The following is an 18,968-nucleotide window of genomic DNA, read 5'->3' on the forward strand; positions in this document are numbered from 1 at the left end:
CCCACCATAAACACATTTCTTTGAATTCCTGAAAAATAATGGTTTTCGTAAATTTGACACACACTTTGGAAAATTTGCCACTTTAGACTCAAGGTCATTTGAACTCTACATTGTTTTTAAAATGCCAGAGTTTGACACTTTTAACATCAAGAAGGAAAAGAGTGTCTGATTTAGTTTTTGTAAAAGAAAAATATCTGTACTGCAGAGGTGAGAAAGCCCATAGTGGATAATTCTCTAATATAAAAGAAATCACCTCTAGAAATGAGGCAATCGATTAAGGATCTAGAGAAATCTCAACATACAGCAATCTCGACTAACTCCTGGGGTTCCAAGGTGGCAGACAAACATAAGAACGATGAGGGAAATTAACTGAAGACCATGCTCCATGCTAGTGACTTGCTTAACATAGTTTTAACAGTGCTTGGGTGACAGGTCTCCCACTCCTCCCTAAAACTGTAAGTAATCAAATTCAAACAAGGACTTTTTATAATATGAATTTGCTGTTGCCAACTGAGTCAGCTTCAATATAAAAGATTCTCCCCAGTACCTCCTGGAGGCCACCCCTACTTGTGATGGGGTATATCATTATCAACTCCAACACTTTAGACCAAGAATTTTTTCATTTAAAACCACTTTAGACTCTACTGTATTCAATCTGATGCAGAAAATTTGTCTACACATTCTCAAAGTCACTAGTGGGATTCATTCAATTAACTCAGAGAGACCAGACACGGAATACAAATTTTATATATTGATCGATCGTACTTATACAGATTAGAGTGGCTATAAACATTAGTCTATCAGAAGATAATATACATTACAGTGCAAGTAAAAAGAATCCTGTCAAATAAGCTTGATGAAAATCCACATGAAACCAAGCCTGCCAGAAAAAGGCTTTTGTTAGTCAAGCATACCAAAGAACTGCTTAAAGCTTTTTTCCTTTTTAAGTGGAGCTCAAAATAGATTTTAATACTACCAGCTGATGGATCTCACAATTTGCCTTTTGAGCCTATAAGCCGAAAACAGCCTTCTCCCTTTACACAAGTAACAACATCTCTCTATTCTGTACACTGTTTATTTAAAACACCGAGTGTGGTTTTGGTTAATCCTCACAACCCCCGCGATGACATTTAATCGGGAGCACATATTTTCTTCAGAGCTGCTCTTGTGAAAGCAGACCTCTTCATCTTTTTAATCTGATGATGTAGAGATACGTGAGAAACCCTACCTTCCGAACTTTTTATTTATGAATCACCATAACCCACAAGGAGATGAGGACTGGGAAGACACCATCATCTCAACCATGACCAAAAGATAAGATGCTCATCGGGAGAAAGATGCTATTTTAGAGAGAGTAAAAACGTTAACCTCCCCTGTTGCCTGCCTGACACGGGGTAACATTCTGGCCCCAGTGGAGTGGGTACTCCAGACCTCCTGGCTGGAAAGCTCTTTAGCCTGCTACTCTCAGGGCTTAGCTCACAGAGCAAGTATCTCTTCCTCTGACAGATCTTCCCTGATCCCCTTCTCTGAGGCAGGCCATCTTCCCTGAAATCACTCTCTACCCCGTTATGTTTTGTTTTCTTCAGAGCACTTGTCCCCATCTGAAATTGTCTGCTTATGTGTTGGACTGCCCTATTCGACTCTAAGCTCACGGGGGATAGGCTCTTGCCTGTCTTGTTCAGCAAACACTACCTCCAGCGCCTCAGCAGCGCCTAGCACGGAAGAGGCACGTCAATTCAGATCCATTAAATGAATGAACAGGAAGGGGGAAGGGACTGTCATCCTTGGGACTCGACGCACAGAGACCAGGAGAAAGGAAATGTAAAGGAGGGAGGAGGGAGTAACCCTTTCCCCCGGGGAGACAAAGGAAGACAGCCTGAGGTGGTCCAGTCTAGAAAGGAAGTAGTGGGGGTGTTCTATCCACCCCAGGGGACAAAGAGTGGACAGGCAGGGGGGCGGGGTCGCGGTGCGAGGCTTCGCGCTGAGAGCAGAGACTGGCGGCTTCCAGGCTTGAGAGGTCACCCGGGCTGGAGGATATGAGGTAGGTGGGGGATCAAAGGGGACTGCGAGGCCGGGGAGAGACGCAGGCCCACCCGGGGGACAAAGAGAGAGGCGGCTGGCCTCTGCCGCCGTCGGAACGAATCCTCACGGAGCAGGGCCCAGGCGGAGGGCGGGACCCAGAGGGAGAGCGGGGCCTGGGGGTCTGAGGGGAAGGTTCGCTAGGCCTAAGCGAAGGGCCTGCCGCGCTCTGGGGCGCACCCGCACCTGGTAAATGGCCGCCCAGCTCCCAGCCTTGTCGATCTGCTCGAACTCCTTTTCCATCTCCATGGCGGGCCAGGGGGGCTGCTGCGCCTCCTCCTCGGCCCACTGCGCCGTCTGCCGCTCTAGGCCGCGTCGCGCTCTCCGCGCTTAGTCCCGCTGCAAGCCGCGACTCTCGCCGCTACCGCCGCCCTAGCCGCCGCTGCTTCTTCATGTCAACCCGGCAGCCGGAAGTACGCACCGCGCTGCCTCGGGCTCCGCCCCTCCAGCGGAAGGACCAATCAGCGCTCAGGAATGTCGGCTAGCGGTTCCGCGGGGCGGAGCCGGGGGAGGTGCTGGGGGGAAGACATCTTGCAGCGTGCCCTCCCTCCTCCCCTCCCCTCCCAGTCTACGGGCTTGGGCGTGGCGAGCGCCCGTTGCCTAGGCGACCCCGGGAGCCCCGCCCACGGCGCGTGGGTTTGCCCGGCTGCCACCGATCTTGAATTCAAGCATCGACGCGGTCCACTGAGTCACAGAGTGACCTTGAAGCAGTCATGCATCTTTCCTGCAGCGCCAGGGCCCAGGCCTCAGTGCGCCAAGGTGGTGGTGGGGGGTGGTTACATGCTCCCCTTCCAGGCTCCCGCCTCTGGCCAGATGTCCGCCCTTTTTTCGTGAAACTTAGAGCTTCATGATTTACCAGGCTGCTGGAGAAGGCCCACTACTCTCTGAATGTACTTTGCGTTTAGGGTCTTCTATCCTGGGCACTGCAGAAATGAACGGATTGGGGTCTTGGAATGAGTTTTAATATTTCCCAAAGTAGCAAGGAAGTCCTGCTCAGAATGGACTCAGCGGAGCACAAATTCCATGGTGCATTAGTGTTGAATAATGGCAGATTTCTGGGCCCACTTCCAAAGGATTCGGATACAGGAATCTGTATTTTTTACCAGCAACCCCCGCTAATTCTATACCTGTGGTCCTTGAAGCACACATGAGAACGGCTGGTCAGGTGGTTTTCCTGCAGGTTGTACTTTAAGCCATTCACTTTTGGGTCGGGCACATTATATGAAGATTGTGAACTCCATGGGGTCAGAGACCCTAGAGGACAGAATCATCTCTGTTCACTCTTCCCATCTCAAGCCTACCCAGAGCAGCGGTGTTGAATTCCAGCTCATTCCTTGAGTACTTGTGGCAGGCAGTGTGCCTGGCATTCCAACTACATTTTCTCATTTAATCTCTACAACAACCCTACAATATAGGCACTTTTATTATTCCCATTTTATAGATGAGGAAACTGAGGCACAGAGAGGCAAAATCACTTGTCCAGAGTACCTTTGCACATTGGTATGGAAGCCAGGATTCTAACCAGTCTTCAGGGGAGTGCTGGCTTTGGAGACAGGCTGCCTGAGTCCAAATTCCAGCTCTACTAAATACTAGCTGTGCAACCTTGGGCAAATTACCTAACCCCTCTCTGCCTCTGTTCCCTCCTTTGTAAAATGAAGATAATGAAAGTACCCACCTCATAGGGTGGTGTGAAGATTGAAAGAGTATATATAATGATTTTAGTCTAGTGAGTGGATTAATAAATATGAGCCCCCATTATTATATACCTTCAAATAATAGCAAATGGGAGGTAAATCCTTGTTGAATAAAAGCAATTGGTTTGATAGACAATGTCTTTAGAAATTGAGTATTCCATGGAGGGGGAAATTAACAAAAGATGCCCCTTCGGGTGAAAAGTTTGGGAACCCCACACGTGGAAGCTGCCTAATATAAGTCTTAGCCATTTAAGTGACTATCCAGGTTCATGTACTCTTCCTGCCCTTGTTTCTTTGAATGCTAGTTTATCTGGAACTCACAGAACTCAGAGCTCCTTGTTGTGGGGGGGGGGACAGAACAAGGCTGGTTCATTCTTCTCACTGTGGGCTGACCTAAGTAAGTAAATAAATCAAATGCCCATCTGGAGCCCAAGTGGCCCTCATGCCTGCAGGGAGTACCACCCAGTGACTGGAGCGGCCTTTGAGTGGGACCAGTGCTATGCACAGGATCTTGATGAAGGAGTGGAGGTGGGTGTGTGCGTGCAGAGTCCACGTGTATTTAGTGGATGTATTAGTTACCTAGGGTGGCCGTAACAAATTACCACAAATGTGGAGGCTTCAAGCAACAGAAATATATTTTTGAACAGTTCTGGAGGCCAGACGTCTGAAGTCAATGTGTTGACAGGGCCACACTCCCTCTGAAGTCTCTAGGGGAGAATCCTTCCTTGCCTCTTCCAGCTCCTGGTGGCTTCAATTGTTCCTCAGCTTGCAGCAGCATAAATGCAGTCCCTGTGACCGTCTTTATGTGGTTTTTCTCCTCTGTCTCCTCTTCCAGCTGTCTAATCTCCCTCGGCCTCACTCTTTCAAGAATACCTGTCATTGGATCTAGGACCCACTCTAATCCAGGAGGATTTTGCATTGCCAGGTAATCCAAGATGATCTCATTTTGAGATCCTTAAATTAATTATGTCTGCAAAGACCCTTTTTCTGAATAAGGTTATATTCCAGGTTCTGTGGGTTAGGACTTGGACATATCTTTTTTGAGATATGTCCCCCACTCAACCTACCACAGTGGCAGAGGGTGAAACTTTGTCACAATATTGGTCCTGAATGAAACCCCTAATTTCAGGTATCAGCTAATCACTATTATATCCGTTCTTCACATAGCAGCAGCCAGAGAGCGCTTTTAATTTTTGGATCATGAAACTCTTGTAGGTAAAACCCTCCAATAGTTTCCCATCCTTCTTAGAATGAAACCCAAATAAGTCCTAACCCTGGCCCACCTCCCCAACCTTTCTCCTTTTCTTGTACTCTAGACCAATCCTCTAATTCATTGAATGAGTTTCTACCTCAGGACCTTTGCACCAACTGTTCCTGCTGCCTGGACCATTCTTCCTGCAGATCTTGTCACCCTTCAAGTCTCAGGTCAGATGTTACCTCTGCAGATAGGTCTCTGACCACGGTCTCTAAAATAGCCCCCAGTCACTTTCTACCGTGACCTTGTTTTTTGCATCACAGTGCTCATCTCTAAAATCTCCCTCTTTATTTGTTGGCTTGTTTCCTTTTCCTGCCCCCCACTATAGTGTTCCATGAGGGTAGGGACCTCGACTTCTTGTCTGTGTCCCAAGCCCCTGATATTGGGTTGGGAGGAGGGACTTGAGGTGCTGGAATCTTCCGTGGCTCTCTAAGGCTTGGCTTTCGTCTGTCACACTCTACCAGTTCTCTGCCAAGTCCTGGCCTAGAACCAGCCAAGCCTTGATATCCCCCAGAGCTGTGATGGTGGTGGTTGGGAATCTTTTAGTGATGACTGGTTAGAAAATAAACAAATGACCATGTGTCATGATAGCTAAAACCTTTTCTTGGCAGGCCTGCCTGAGGAATGGTCTCAGGTGGTTTCTTGGGCCTTTCCTTCACAGATTTAGCTAATGGAGCAAATCAATGACCCATTAAACTTTAAAAAATGTCCAAAAGAGTTGTCAGTAGAGAAGGATGGCTGTTTACCAAGCCTCCAATGGATCATCGACTCCTAACTTAGCAGTGTCAGCAAGCTTCCTGGTAAAAATCCGGCCTGGTCTTTTTTCTGGGAGGCAGACCAGTGTCAAGAGCTTGGAATTCAGAGAGAGACCAAAGTAGTCTCTGATGAGATGTCACTTCCTCGGAGAGGCCCCTTCTGATGCCCCCTAATAAACAGTTCCGTGAATCTGTATCCTTTTTCCTTCTTAGAACTTATCAGGCATTTGAGGACATATTTTCTCCCTACTGTTACCATGTAGTATTATGTCATGTGTTTGTTTTATGTGTTATCGTCCATCTCTACCACTAAATGTAAACTTCAGGAAGAAAAGAGATTAAGTCGATTTGGTTCAATGCCATCTTCCTTGAGCTACAGGTCATCCCCAGATGGGCCACAAGTCCTTGGAAGATTCCAGAAATCAAGATGACAGGGCTTTTTTCTACCTCATAGACTCAGACCTCCAGGGTCCTCGGGGTCATCCAGCTTGCTCTGTCTACCAGTGAGGACACATAGCCAGGAAAGGAAGTGGCCCTTCCCTCTGAGGTTCACAGCTGCTCTCCTGAAGAAGTTTGGGCGCCTTGACTGGTTGGCTGATTTGGGGTCAGCCACAGACATCCCTGGGATGGAATAACTGACTAGGGGCAAAACCCAGGCCCACAGCTCTGGAAACTGGATGCACAGAGCTTCAGCCTCCAGCGACAGACAGCGCTAGGTTTGACCTCCCAGTTTATATTTCCCAGAAGTCCTGCAAGCCTGGTGTTGTCCCATTTTGCAGATGAGAAAATGGGTAAAGAGGTGAAATCAATGAACACCCAAATACAGAATGCTGGTCTGGGTGCAGCAGGTTAGAATCTTCTAACCCTGGTCTGCTACTTACCAGCTTTCAGGCTTTGGGCAAGTTGCTTAACCTCCTAGTGTCAGCCTGAATGCTTTCCAGTGAGAAAAACCCAACTGAAAGTAGCTTTCACAAAATAGGGAATTCACTGGCTCATGAAACTGGGAAGTCCAAAAGTGGGTTGCTTCAGGCACAGCTGCATCCAAGGGCTCAAACAATGTCATCGTGAGTCTCTCTTACTCCTGCTCTCTTAGTGCTTCCCTCTGTGTTAGGTTCACTCTCCTCCCCAGGTAACCAGGATGGCCCTGGCAGCTCCAGGCTCACATCCTGCCAATTCAGCAACCCTGATGGAAAAAGTGCTTCTTTTCCCTGTGGTCCCAGCACAAGTCCTGGCCTTGAAGTTCATTGGTCCAGTTGAGTCTCACATGCCATCTCTAAGCCAATCACTTTGTCCAAGGGAAATATTGGCAAATAAAGAAACTGAGGCCCAGAGAGGTCAAATTCTTAACCAAGGTCGCACAGCTCTAAGTACGGAAGTAGGATTTAGATAATAGGCAGTCTGGTTTCAGCATCTGTGCTCTCAGCCGTGATGTTACACAGTCTCTCCAAGAATTCCCATGAACTCTAAACAAATAATAACAATGAAGACATAATAATAGTGGTAATAATTATCACTTACAACAACATGGTGAAGCTACTACTATTATTATCCCCCATTTGAACTGAGGCACAGAAAGTTTCTCGGCTTGCTTGTGGTCACACAGCTAAGAAATGGTGGAGCCAGGATTTGAAAGCAGTTTAGCTCTAGATGCTGCTTCTAGTTCTGAAATTCTATGAATACATGTGAGTTCTGCACTGTGAGAAGTCATAGGAAGGTTAGCAGCCCAGAAGCCCCTCACTCCCATCCTCACTGGGCCTTTCCCCATCCTTGTGAAGACTCTCCCACCCCTCCACTCCCAGAAAATATTTCAGACTTTACTCCAAGCCATTATAAAGACATAAATCTAATCTGGAGCTGCCTCTCCTCCAAAAGTGAGTGCCCAGGGGTGGGAGGAGCTCAGGGGGAACTAGGGGGAATCACGTGCGTTCTGAGAAAGGTGGGTCAGAAATAGGGGGTGGTTGAAGCAGGGAAACTTCAAGCAGGCAAGTTTGACCCAAGGATGGAAACTAGACCTGGCCCCATGCTTTCAGCAAAGGAGGGTTTCCAGAGGCCACTGCTTCCTCCACCCCCCAGTTTAGGGGGTGGGAGGACACTTTGGTGGCACACACAGTGATTCTGGGCGTAGGTTCTGCAATCTGGCAGACTTGGGCTTCTGTGCCCTTGGACAGGTTACTTACCCTCTCTGATTGCCAGTTTCCCATCTTTTACATTAAGACAGGGATGTGATGGTCGGACGAGATGGTGTCTGAGCCTTGTCTCTAGTTCAGGGCAAGGACTCCATAAATGAGGCTGTTGTTATTACAGTTGTAATAACTGCTGAGTAGAAAAAGCAGGCTATGATCTGCCTACAGATGTTTTCATAGTATATGTTGCAACCTCCTGTTTTACATCTCTAATCTCTGTCATGCCGGTAGAGGTGAGCAGGGCCAGCTTTGTGGGTATGTCTGTAATCTGTGCAGCTACACAGGGCCTGGGCTCAGAAGGGCCCTGCGCTTGGTTTAATGCTCTGCAGTCACCATGTTGAAATCCTTAATAATTTTGGAATCAGGGACCCTGCATATTCATTTTACACTGGGCCTTGCAAATTATGTAGCCAGTCCTGGAAGTGAGTCTAGATTTTCAAATTCTTGAAGTGGGTTAGAAGCAGTTTCTATCTTTGAAGCTGGAAATGGTTTCCCCCCTTTATTCTGGGAGGAACTACTACTCTTGGGGGAAGTCTTAAAACAGTGACATTATTCAGATACAGATTCCCCATGTTGAGTTGTTTATTATTGTTTAGTAATAGTAATTATAATTGCTACATGTATTGGGTGCTAACTATGGGCCAAGCTCTGTGCTAAGCTAGCACTTTACCTTCATCCCTCTAGATCTTCCCAAGAACCCTGTGAAAGGGTCTGTTATTAACCTTATTTGACAGGTGAGGAAGCAGAGTGGTTATGTAATTTGTCCGTTGTCACCAGCAGTGTTGACATAATGTCTATGAGTTGAGTGGCTCTGTAGCAATATGGCAGCCCTTTTAGAGAAAAGGAATTAACTTCTAAGCTTTCATTTAGATAAAAGTGTTCCTGGAGTCCTTGGGAATGAGGTGTGTCTTTTGGATCAAATATTTGCTCCGGTAGTTTTTGTATTTGAAGATGGAAATGGTCTTCCATTTGAAAACTGACCATGCAGAGAGGGAGGGGCTGGCCTGTACTTTTCCTTTGCTGTGCTGGAGGGAGGCCTATGGAGAGGACCCACACTTAGAGTGACTGAAAGCAGAGGGACCCGGACTTGGGGGAATGTGCTCACAAAGCTCAAGCTGTCCTCACCTGGGCCACGGGGAGGCACACAGTGGGTGGAGCTTTCCTCTGAAGGACCTGGATATTTCCACTCCCCATATCTGGGGTAGGTGAGGAAGAGAAAGGCTCTGGATTCTAGAGAGAGGGTCAGGAGGCCCCCCTCCGTGGGAGGGACACTGGCTCCCACAACTGGCTGGAGAGAAAGGAGGACGGAGACCGGCATGAGGGAAAGCAGGATGCAGGTACATGGCCTCTAGAAACTATCTGCTTTCAATTTCCTTTTGTGTTTTCCTTTTCTGCATTGTAATTCCCACCTGTTATCCTGAAGTCTTCAATAAAATGCTGTTCCCTGCTGCAAGCGCATCTTAGGTTTGGTATTACCCAGATACTAATTGTCCCCAATATCAATTCTCCTCTTCTTTCATAGAAATAGGATTGTATCTGGGCCATGGCTGCCCAGCTAAAGACTACATTTCCCAGGTTCCCTTGAAGCTAACTATGCCATGTGACTACATGCTGGCCAATAGGATGTGGGTAGAAGTGATGTGGTCTGCTTCTAAATCATGCCCTCAAAGGCCCCGTGGGTGCTGGGCAGAGGGACAGGAAAAGTTCTTTCTTTTGCTTTTTACTCCATCCCACTGCCTGGAACGTAGATATAGTGGGTTCCAACTTGGACTGTGCAGACAAGGGCAACATACAACGGATGGAAGAGAACAAGACAGAAGGAGCCTGCCCCATCACCCCTAGACTGATCACACACAGACTGTTCCATGAGAGAGACATAAAGGGGGCTGATTTTCAGCTGATATGCGCAGGTCTAGTCATCCTGGTTGCTTACAGACGTCATTCTTATTGTTAAAAATAAACTTCTGCTTTGTTTAAGCCACTGTTCGTGGGAGTTACAGTAATTGAATCTATATTCTATAATTCACCCAGACATGTTTTAGGGGGCTGATAAGGAAGAGGGCTGTGTACCGCCTCCAGATTAAGATGGCGTTGGGGACAGGAACAGCATCCTGATGCAGGCAGTTAAGAGAAGGCAGACAGGGCAGTAGAAGTCCTGGGAGAGACAGCTCACTGTGGTTGCCAAGCAGCGACAGGGTTGGTCCATGGGACATGTGAACATCCCCCAGAGATTCTGAGTAATATCCTGCAGAAAGAACCTGATAAAAGTGTGGTCCTGTTAGAGTCATGGGGTCTGACTGTTAGTTAGATATTAAAGGGGAAGCTGGAAATTTTGGGGACAGCTGGGGTTAGAAACAGTGCCCAGAGAATGTTAATTCCCTTCTGAGGCAGATACTTTTGGTTGCCTATCTACCAATCATCCCCACCCCCCTTCTTCTTGGCTGACAGAGCCCACCCACTATAACAGAGGCTGAAAAAGTGAGCTATTCCTTTTCCAAGCCACCTTTGCAGTTTGAGCATGGACGTATTACTCGATCCCAGCTAATGGGATGTGAGGCAAAGTCTGCCCGGGAGCTTCTGGGAAAGGTTTCTCCCTCTTGTAAGAGACACGTGGAAGGAATTGTGCCTCTTCCTCAACAAGCTAAGGCTGGGGGAGCAGAGAGAGAGAGAGAGCCCCCGAGCCCTTGGCAAAGTCACTGAGTTACTGAACGGTCCCTGGAACCACCTAGCTCTGAACTTCTTTGTAAAGATCATAAGCTTTTTAGTTTTATTGTTGAAGCCACTTTGGGTTGGCTTTTTTATTACTTGCAGCCAAAAGCATGCTAACCGCTACACTGTCTTTGCCTTCTGTTTCTACCTTCCTTCAGCCCTATGGGTCTCAAGTTTAGCCTCATTCCTTCCGCTGAGCCCTGGTTGCTCTGGAAGTCAAGATCATTTGGAAACCACCTGCATCAACTTGTCACCACTTTTCTTCTAAATAAGAATCTCCCTTGTCCCTTCTTACTTCTTCATTTCAGAACCAAGATCTGTATCTGGGTGGGGTGAAAGCAGAACTTCAGCCTTTGTACAAAACTCTGTTTGGGCATGGATTGATCCTCTTGTATTGGTCTTATCAGTCTGGCTGTGTGTCTCTCTCAGCTGACCGGGAGCTCCTCTCAGGCATGGACTGGGTAGTATTCATCTTGGTATATCCCTAGGGTAGCTCAGGGCTGGGCAAGAGGAGGTGCTCCCCAAATGCTTGTTGAATGAATATATGAAAGAATGAATCATCTAAGCCCAATTTTATCACCTCCCTAAACAGAGCCAATTTTCCTCCCCACTGCTCTCCTACACTACTCTAGGACAAGACAGTTCTTGCAGAGGTAGAGCCAGGAAGAAGAAGTTAATCCAATTCTCAATTCCAAAGCAGTGTGTCTAATCCTTCTCTCCTTAAATTTCCTTTAATCCACCCACTGTCAGCCTTAGCTCTGGTTCAGCAATGAGCTGACTCTGACCCAGATTGTCTCCAAAAAAAAAAAAAAGGAAGAAGGAGGAAGGGAGAGAAGAAACTGTGTTTGTATTTAAATCAAATTCCAGAAGCATGGAAGAACTAAAGAGAGAAAGGATTCAAGGTGGGCATTCTCTCCACCAAGACGTGTAAATTCTAGCACTGGAGGTGGGACCTTTTTTTTCTCAATTCTTTTTCTAATCTCAAAAGTAATACATGTTTAATGAAGAAATCTTGAGAAGCACATATGAAAGACAGGAAACTTAGTGTTTTAGTCTCACCACTTACGATGGTGACAACATTTTGGTATGCGGATTTCCACAGTTCTTTGGTGTGTCCCCATCTCTTCACCTCTATCTCCATCTTCCCCTTTCCCTCAGCCCCTCTCATCTCTCTCTCTCTCTCTCTCGCTTGCTCGCTCCAGGTCTCATTCTCTCTTTCTCAGACTTCAATGTTTCCAGCTTCTTCACCCTCCAGACAGGGTCATACCCCACCCCCATTTAATAAACACTCAGTGTGATCTAATTCCCATCTCACGATGCAGTAGGAAACCCAGTCCCCTTGGCTCCGCAACACTTTCTGAGAAATCTGAATACCTTTTCCTCAAACTCTGCTTACGGCTTGTCTCTTCTTGCTCTAAATTTTCACTTCTGCTCTCCAGCTTCCCTTGCTCTTCCCGTATCAGATGGGAACGCTTTTGGCGCTAAGGAACACTCCAGCTGAAGCAGATCAGAGCTGCTTTTCCCCACAGAGCGGGCAGTCTGAGGACAGGTGTTCCCCCATCATGCTGATGGCCTGCACACCCTCTCAGCCCTCGGCGTTCACACCGCAGCTTTCCGGCAGAAAGCTTTCTCCGGCCACTGGAGTGGGCTCAGCGCCCCTCAGGGTCTGGCCAGGAGCGCATGCCTTTAGAAACAGCCCTCGACCAAGGACAAGTGGCAGCTTGTGGCTAAGCAGCTCAACTCCTTGCTCCTGGGGTGGGGGGGGTGGGCAACACAGGGGCATGTTCTCCACGGGCTCTCGGAAGTCCCCAGTGGGGCAGAGTCCCTCTTGCCCTTGGTGGCAACCTGCCCCTTCCTGTTCCTGTCTCCTTCCCCCACTCCTGGGCCGGTGCCCCCTAAGACCTCCTCTCAAATCGCTTGCTTGCACTCGAAGCCTTGCTTCAGCGTTGGCTTCTGGAGGAACTCTGTCTCAGACAGTAGACTTGGGCTTTTCCTTCTGTCTAACTAAAAGGCCACAAATAGAAATGTCTCCTTCCACCAAGTATGACTCCACAAACTTCTGGCCTCTTTAAAAGAGCAGTGCATCCCCACTTCTAGTCCTTGAGATATCAAATATATTGGGTCTCCCTCTAGGGCCCCACCCCCACTACATATGCTTTTGCACCTGGCACTTTTTTTTTAAAAATAAATTTTATTTATTAATTTATTTATTTTTGGCTGCGTTGGGTTTTCGTTTCTGTGCGGGGGCTTTCTCTAGTTGCGGAGAGCGGGGGCCACTCTTCATCGCGGTGCGCGGGCCTCTCACTATCGCGGCCTCTCTCGTTGCGGAGCACAGGCTCCAGACGCGCAGGCTCAGTAATTGTGGCTCACGGGCCCAGTTGCTCCTTGGCATGTGGGATCTTCCCAGACCAGGGCTCGAACCCGTGTCCCCTGCATTGGCAGGCGGATTCTCAACCACTGAGCCACCAGGGAAGCCCTGCACCCGGCACTTTACATACACAATAAAATGATGAAGGGGCCTTCTGAGTCTAAATTCAGAGGTCATCTAGCAGTTGGGGACAGCCACTTCTCTTCAGGGGTCCCTGTGAAGCCATTTTAGTGGAAAGGCACCCTACTCCCACTCCTACCCAGCCCCCTCCGCCCCCCACTTCCAAGCCCCTAGAGCCATAATAAGTCTTGCTTGAACTGGGTGTTGGAAGGCGGAAGGTGTAGAAGAGCTTTGAATCAAATTCTAGATTGAAGTTTTTTCAAGTAAATTTTTACTAAAATATAATACATATACAGAAAAAAAAATATATATATATATGTCATAAGTACACAGCTTAAAGAATTTCCACCAACTGAACATGCTGATGTAGCCAGCATCCAGATCAAGATGCAGAACTCTACCAGCCCCCCAGAGAGCCACCTTGTGCCCCTTTCGGTCCCATCCCCTCCTCAAGGGCTACCACCATTCTGACTCCTAACACCCTGGGTTAGTCTCGCCTGATCCTGAACTTCGCATAAATGGAATCACACAGGGTGTGCTCTTTCACGCCTGCCTTCTTTCGGTCGACATCATGGCTATGAGATTCATCTGTGTTGGGTCTAGCTGCAGCTCACTGGTTGAGACTGACATTTTAATTTGAGGAGTTCTGAGTTTTAAGGACTGAAAGGAGATGGTTTCGGTAACTAAAAGAGCCTGAAAAATTATGGAATTGGAGAGAGGTGGGTTGAGGAAGCCCACCCCTTAAGAGCTGCGTGACTTTGGACAAATGACCGAACTTCTTGTTTCTCTGTTTCTGTAACGTGGGGCTAACACAGGTTCCGACCTCACAAGGTCATTGTGAGGACTTGGTGAATTGGTGTCTGCAAGAGCAGTGCCTGGCCCATGGTGGGGGGCTCTCTTACCGTGAATACTACCTCTACTCTCGTATTTTTATTATTACCCAGAGGGAAAAGGGGGGTTTCAACAGAGGATATTTGGTAGTAGTTATTATGAAAATGAAATGATTTCACAGTTACACCTCAACTAGTTGAGACGTATCCCTAAACCGGTTAGGGGTGCGTCTCAGGTACGGTGTACGTCAGCCCTGAGAAGTTAGTACGGATCATGCTCATTTGATAGATGAGGCAGCTGAGGCTTGGAGGGAGAAGCAGCTTCTTTGGGGTCACAGATCGACTTGGTGGTGGAGCCAGGGCCTCTCTAAGCAGGGAATCCTGCTCTTCTCTTTGCCCTTTTACCTACTTCTCATCTCCTGCTAGATCTGGCAGTCCTCAGGATGTACTGGGGTGACCCCACGGGGCTGCCCTTGGCATGACCCCCCCTCCATGTGGTGCTGTCTTTAGAACTTACTGGAATGTTTTCTGTATTGATTTTCTTTTCGACCTGTTCACACGAGGCTCAATCTTTCTGCGGGTCTCATAAGCAGCCCTTTGCGATATACCAGCTGGGTCAGTGATACTCGGCAAACAGGTTCTAAGGTAGCCCCGTGGTAGTGGTATGGTGGTTGGGAATGTTGGTTTTTATGGGGCTGAATTAGTCAACTGAGGTAATAGAATTCTATTCTATTGGCCTGTTCACCCCTGAACCAGAATTTTCCCACTGCAAATCAAGAAACTGGCCCACAAGAACAGGAGAGGAGATTGTGAGAAGGATGTAAGGCACTTTATAGACATGGAGAAAGAAATGCCAAAAGCAAGTTTGAAAAGGCTTGGGAACAGGATGCCCTGGGGGGGTCTTGGTTGCATAAACTGGCGAGTGTCTTCTTCAGCTCTGATGACCTGTCACTAAGGACGCTTTGGCTGCAAGTAATAGAGAACAACCACTCAAACTGGCCTAAGCAGTAAGGGAGTTGGTAGGTTGGGCAACTCTGAAGTTGGTTTACTCAGGGGTTCAAGAATGTAACTGAGAACACAGGTTTTCTCTCTCTTCCCTCTACTATCCACCTGTTGGCTTCAATTGAAAGCTGGTTCCCTCTGTGGCTGCAAAGTGGCAGCCAGTAGTAAGCAGGCTATAAAATTGTTAACATCCAGTAGGGAAGGAAGAGAGAAAGTGGCTTTCCCTGGCTCTCTCTTAAGAGTAAGGAAGTGTTGCCACCAGAAGTCCCCAGGAAATCTATCCTGGTGTCTCACTGGCTAAACTGGCTTGGCCTGTTCACCCCTGAACCAGTCCTCAGCAAGAGGCATAGGGGGTGATTTTGGCCCCCATTTGGAGGACATTTGGCAATGCTGGCAGACATTTGGTGGTGTTAGTGGCATCTCATGGGTAGAAATTAGAGATGCAGCTAAATATCCTACAGTGCCCAGGATGACGCCTCCCTGCTTCACACACTACAGAAAATTATCTGTTCTGAAACATCAACAGTACAGAGGTTGAAAAACCCTGGCTTAGACTAATCAGGCCCTCCCTGCGCTTGGGGTGTAATAGTTGGTGGGGAGTCACCTACAGTGTCCACTGCAAACTCTTTTTTCAGAATCTGTTACTCTGTTGGAGATTCAAATTTCAGAGAGGGTTTGTTTGGCTTGGCCTGGTTCACTTGCCCACTCATAGGCTAATTGAGTGTAAGGCACCGTGGTTGACCAGTAGTTCCCCCACAGAAAGATCCTGGCACAGGAAGTGGGAAGGGATGTTAAACAAGCAGAACAAAACAAAAAAGCCTACCTCAACTTCTCAAAGAAGCTTAAGCTCTTGATGCTGCTGGAGGGGACAAGTTTCATGTCTTAACTGGATACCCACAAAACTGTGATGTGCTTTTGCAGTGACACTCCCCTCAAAGAAGAAGAGGGAGGCATCCCAGAATGAAATAGGGGAGGGGAAAAGCATGCAACATCCTGGGATGATATGGGGAAGGAGCGGGGAGAGAAAGAGTATGATACACATTAACTTGACTTCAAAGATGGCGGTCATTCATTCTTTCCTTGAAGTATGGCGTCTACTCTTCCACACCCTTGAATCTGATCTGGCTTAGACCTTGTGTCTGTTTTGACTAGTAGAGCATGGTGAAAGTGATGCTGGGCTAGTTCTGGGCTTCCTGCCACATGTAGCCCTGAGCCACCATGGAAGAAGTCTAGGCTGCTCCAGTGGGAGAGCACTGAGATGCCATCTTGGATGTCCAGCCCCAGTCAAGATGACGTCAACCCCAGTAGCCATCTGCTTGCAACGGCACAAGAGAACCCAAGTGAGAACCGCATATCTGAGTCCAGTCAACCCACAGAACATGTGAGTGAGAATAATAAACTGTTGTTTTTAAGCCACTAAATTTGGAGGTGGTTTGTCATGCATCAATTGATAGCCAGAACAATATATAAAAATATATGCGTATATAATAAAGATATTTCAATTTTCATTTACTAACATTTTCATTAAAATACTTTGTTATAAAAGTGTCGCCAAAAATGGAGAAAAGAAACACCACCCCTAGTTACACCGATGTAACTCCAATCACAATTACTGTAAGCATTTTAGTGTGTATTCTCCCAGACTTCTTTCCTATGGAAGATTTTCATACGGCAGTTTGAGAGCATCTTTTTTTCCTTTTTCCAATATGTCATCATCGTTATTCTACATTGCCATAAAGTTTTTGTAACCAGAAAACTATACTAACAACGCTATTAACAGCCACTTATAGTAGACAGAATAACGGTCCCCCCAAAGATGTCTATGCCTTAATCCCCTGAACTTGTAAATGTGTTACTTTATGTGGCAAAAGGGACTTTGCAGGTGTGATTAGGTTAAGGATCTTGAGATGGGGAGATTATCCTGGATTATCTCAATGGGCTCAATGTAACCACAAGGGTCCTTATAAAAGGGAGGCAGGTGGGTCAAAGTCAGAGAAGACGATGTGAGTAAGGAATCAGCATCCCAGGGAGTGAGCAGAGGAGGCCATGCTGTTTGCTTTGAAGGTGGAGGATGTGCCACAATCCAAGGAATTTGGCAGCCCTCTAGAAGCTGGGAAAGGCAAGGAAACAAATTCTCCCCTGGAGCTTCTACAAGGAATGCAGCTCTGCCCACACCTGGCTTTTAGCTCCACCAGACCCATTTTTTTGGACTTCTGACCTCAGAACTATAAGATAATAACTTTGTGTTGCTCTAAGCCATGAAGTTTGTGATCATTTGCTACACTAGCCATAGGAAACTAATACATCATCTTATTTAGCATTTAACACACAGTATCTTATTTAATATCTCACAACAACCCTATGAGGCAGGTCCTGGTACCATCTGCATTTTAGAAATGAGGAAGCTGTTGCTCAGAGGGGCGAAGGGACTTCCTCAGGCCACAGAGCTGCTAAATGGCAGAGCCAGGGACATATGCTGGCCCTGCCATTTATGGGTATACTTACAAATACCACTAGTATAGGATTTATTTGGACTTGTGTAAACATACAGGCGTTGGTCTAAGCCTTTGTCATGTTGCCATCTTTTTTTTCATTGTTTGTTCCTGTATTAACATTGTGACTTCTCTGGAAGTCCCCACCAGCCATAAGATGAAAACCACAGTTTTGAAATTGCATGGGCCATTGACTCATTGGTTTTTGTTGTTATTGGCACTGAAGTGTCTCATTTAAAAAGATGAAATCCCAATTCATTTTGGGGTTTAGATGGATCAGATGTAATTTTAAAGTTGCCTAAATCTTAACTGCTATGTCAATCTCCTGCCTCTTGAGATGTTTTGTTTTGTTTTGTTTTTTTAATGTTTTCTTTTTTATTTATTTTATTTTATTTATTTATTTTTGGCTGCATTGGGTCTTCGTTGCTGCACGCAGGCTTTCTCTAGTTGTGGAGAGCGGGGGCTACTCTTCACTGAGGTGCACAGGCTTCTCATTGCGGTGGCTTCTGTTGTTGCAGAGCATGGGCTCTAGAGCGCAGGCTCAGTAGTTGTGGCACACGGGCTTAGTTGCTCCGCGGCACGTGGGATCTTCCCAGACCAGGGCTCGAACCCGTGTCCCCTGCATTGGCAGGCAGATTCTTAACCACTGCGCCACCAGGGAAGCCCCAGAGATGAAGTTTTAATGACATCTAAAGAAGCTCTGAAACGGGCCCTGAAGGCGTCTATAATCTGAAGATAGCCAAGAGTTTATGCAAACAAGATTCTTTTCTGCTCAGCGGAGTTTCCCCCTCTTTCAGCAAGGTTGGTCGATCGATGGGCTAAGCTCACACGGATCGGTGTGAAGTCCAGTAGCGTCCCCCCAGACGGCTTTTGCATTGATCTGTTTGGAACAATCTTTTTTTTTTCTTAATCTATGGAAAACAGTCATTCCTCACATCCAACACCAAACGTCTGCATTCCCATAAAGATCTCCCAGTTGCTTACACGTGAGTTGGTCCGAACGGTCCTGGATTCTCACTCCCTCTCACACGGTCCCCGCTGGAGCCAAGATCTGCTTCAGAGTTCTCACGAAGCTCGATTTCCCCACAAACGTCCAACTGATAGTCCTATTGTAGAGTCTTCTGAAATGACTTTATTTTTTTTTTACTTTTTTAATTAAGACAATCTATCTACAGTAAGATTTACCCTATTTAGAATCCAGTTCTATAAGATTAAGCAACCTACAGCGCCTAGGACAGTCCCCAACGACAAAAGAATCCTGCGCAATCCGGCTGAGGTTGAGAAACTGCATCACAGCTGTGATCAAGTAATTTCCCTTTGTCAGTGGCCTTCCCTTCCCCATCACTTACCCACTCTGAGATCCATACTTCTGTTGCTTCCCATATGTGTATTTAGCTGTTTAATGTCTCTTTTCCCTCCTGTGATATAAACCCTAAGGGGCAAGGATTGTGTATGTTTTGTTCTCACCATGTAGTAGTTGC

The 18,968-nt window shown here is 47.0% G+C and overlaps 1 protein-coding gene across 3 annotated transcripts in view; it reads right to left on the reverse strand.

Moving 5' to 3' along the window:
• The window catches only part of PTPN1 (protein tyrosine phosphatase non-receptor type 1), a 67,030-nt gene extending 64,540 nt beyond the window's left edge, over positions 1-2,490 (reverse strand). For all 3 annotated transcript variants that reach the window (XM_028498449.2, XM_007128031.4, XM_007128032.4), the window contains exon 1: positions 2,266-2,490. In XM_028498449.2, the coding sequence (XP_028354250.1) occupies positions 2,266-2,328 (63 nt within the window). In that variant the 5' untranslated portion in view covers positions 2,329-2,490. The remainder of the gene's footprint in view (positions 1-2,265) is intronic.
• Positions 2,491-18,968: the final 16,478 nt, after the last annotated feature.

This window comes from Physeter macrocephalus, chromosome 14, assembly GCF_002837175.3.
Source record: "Physeter macrocephalus isolate SW-GA chromosome 14, ASM283717v5, whole genome shotgun sequence".
Lineage (NCBI taxonomy): Eukaryota > Metazoa > Chordata > Mammalia > Artiodactyla > Physeteridae > Physeter > Physeter macrocephalus.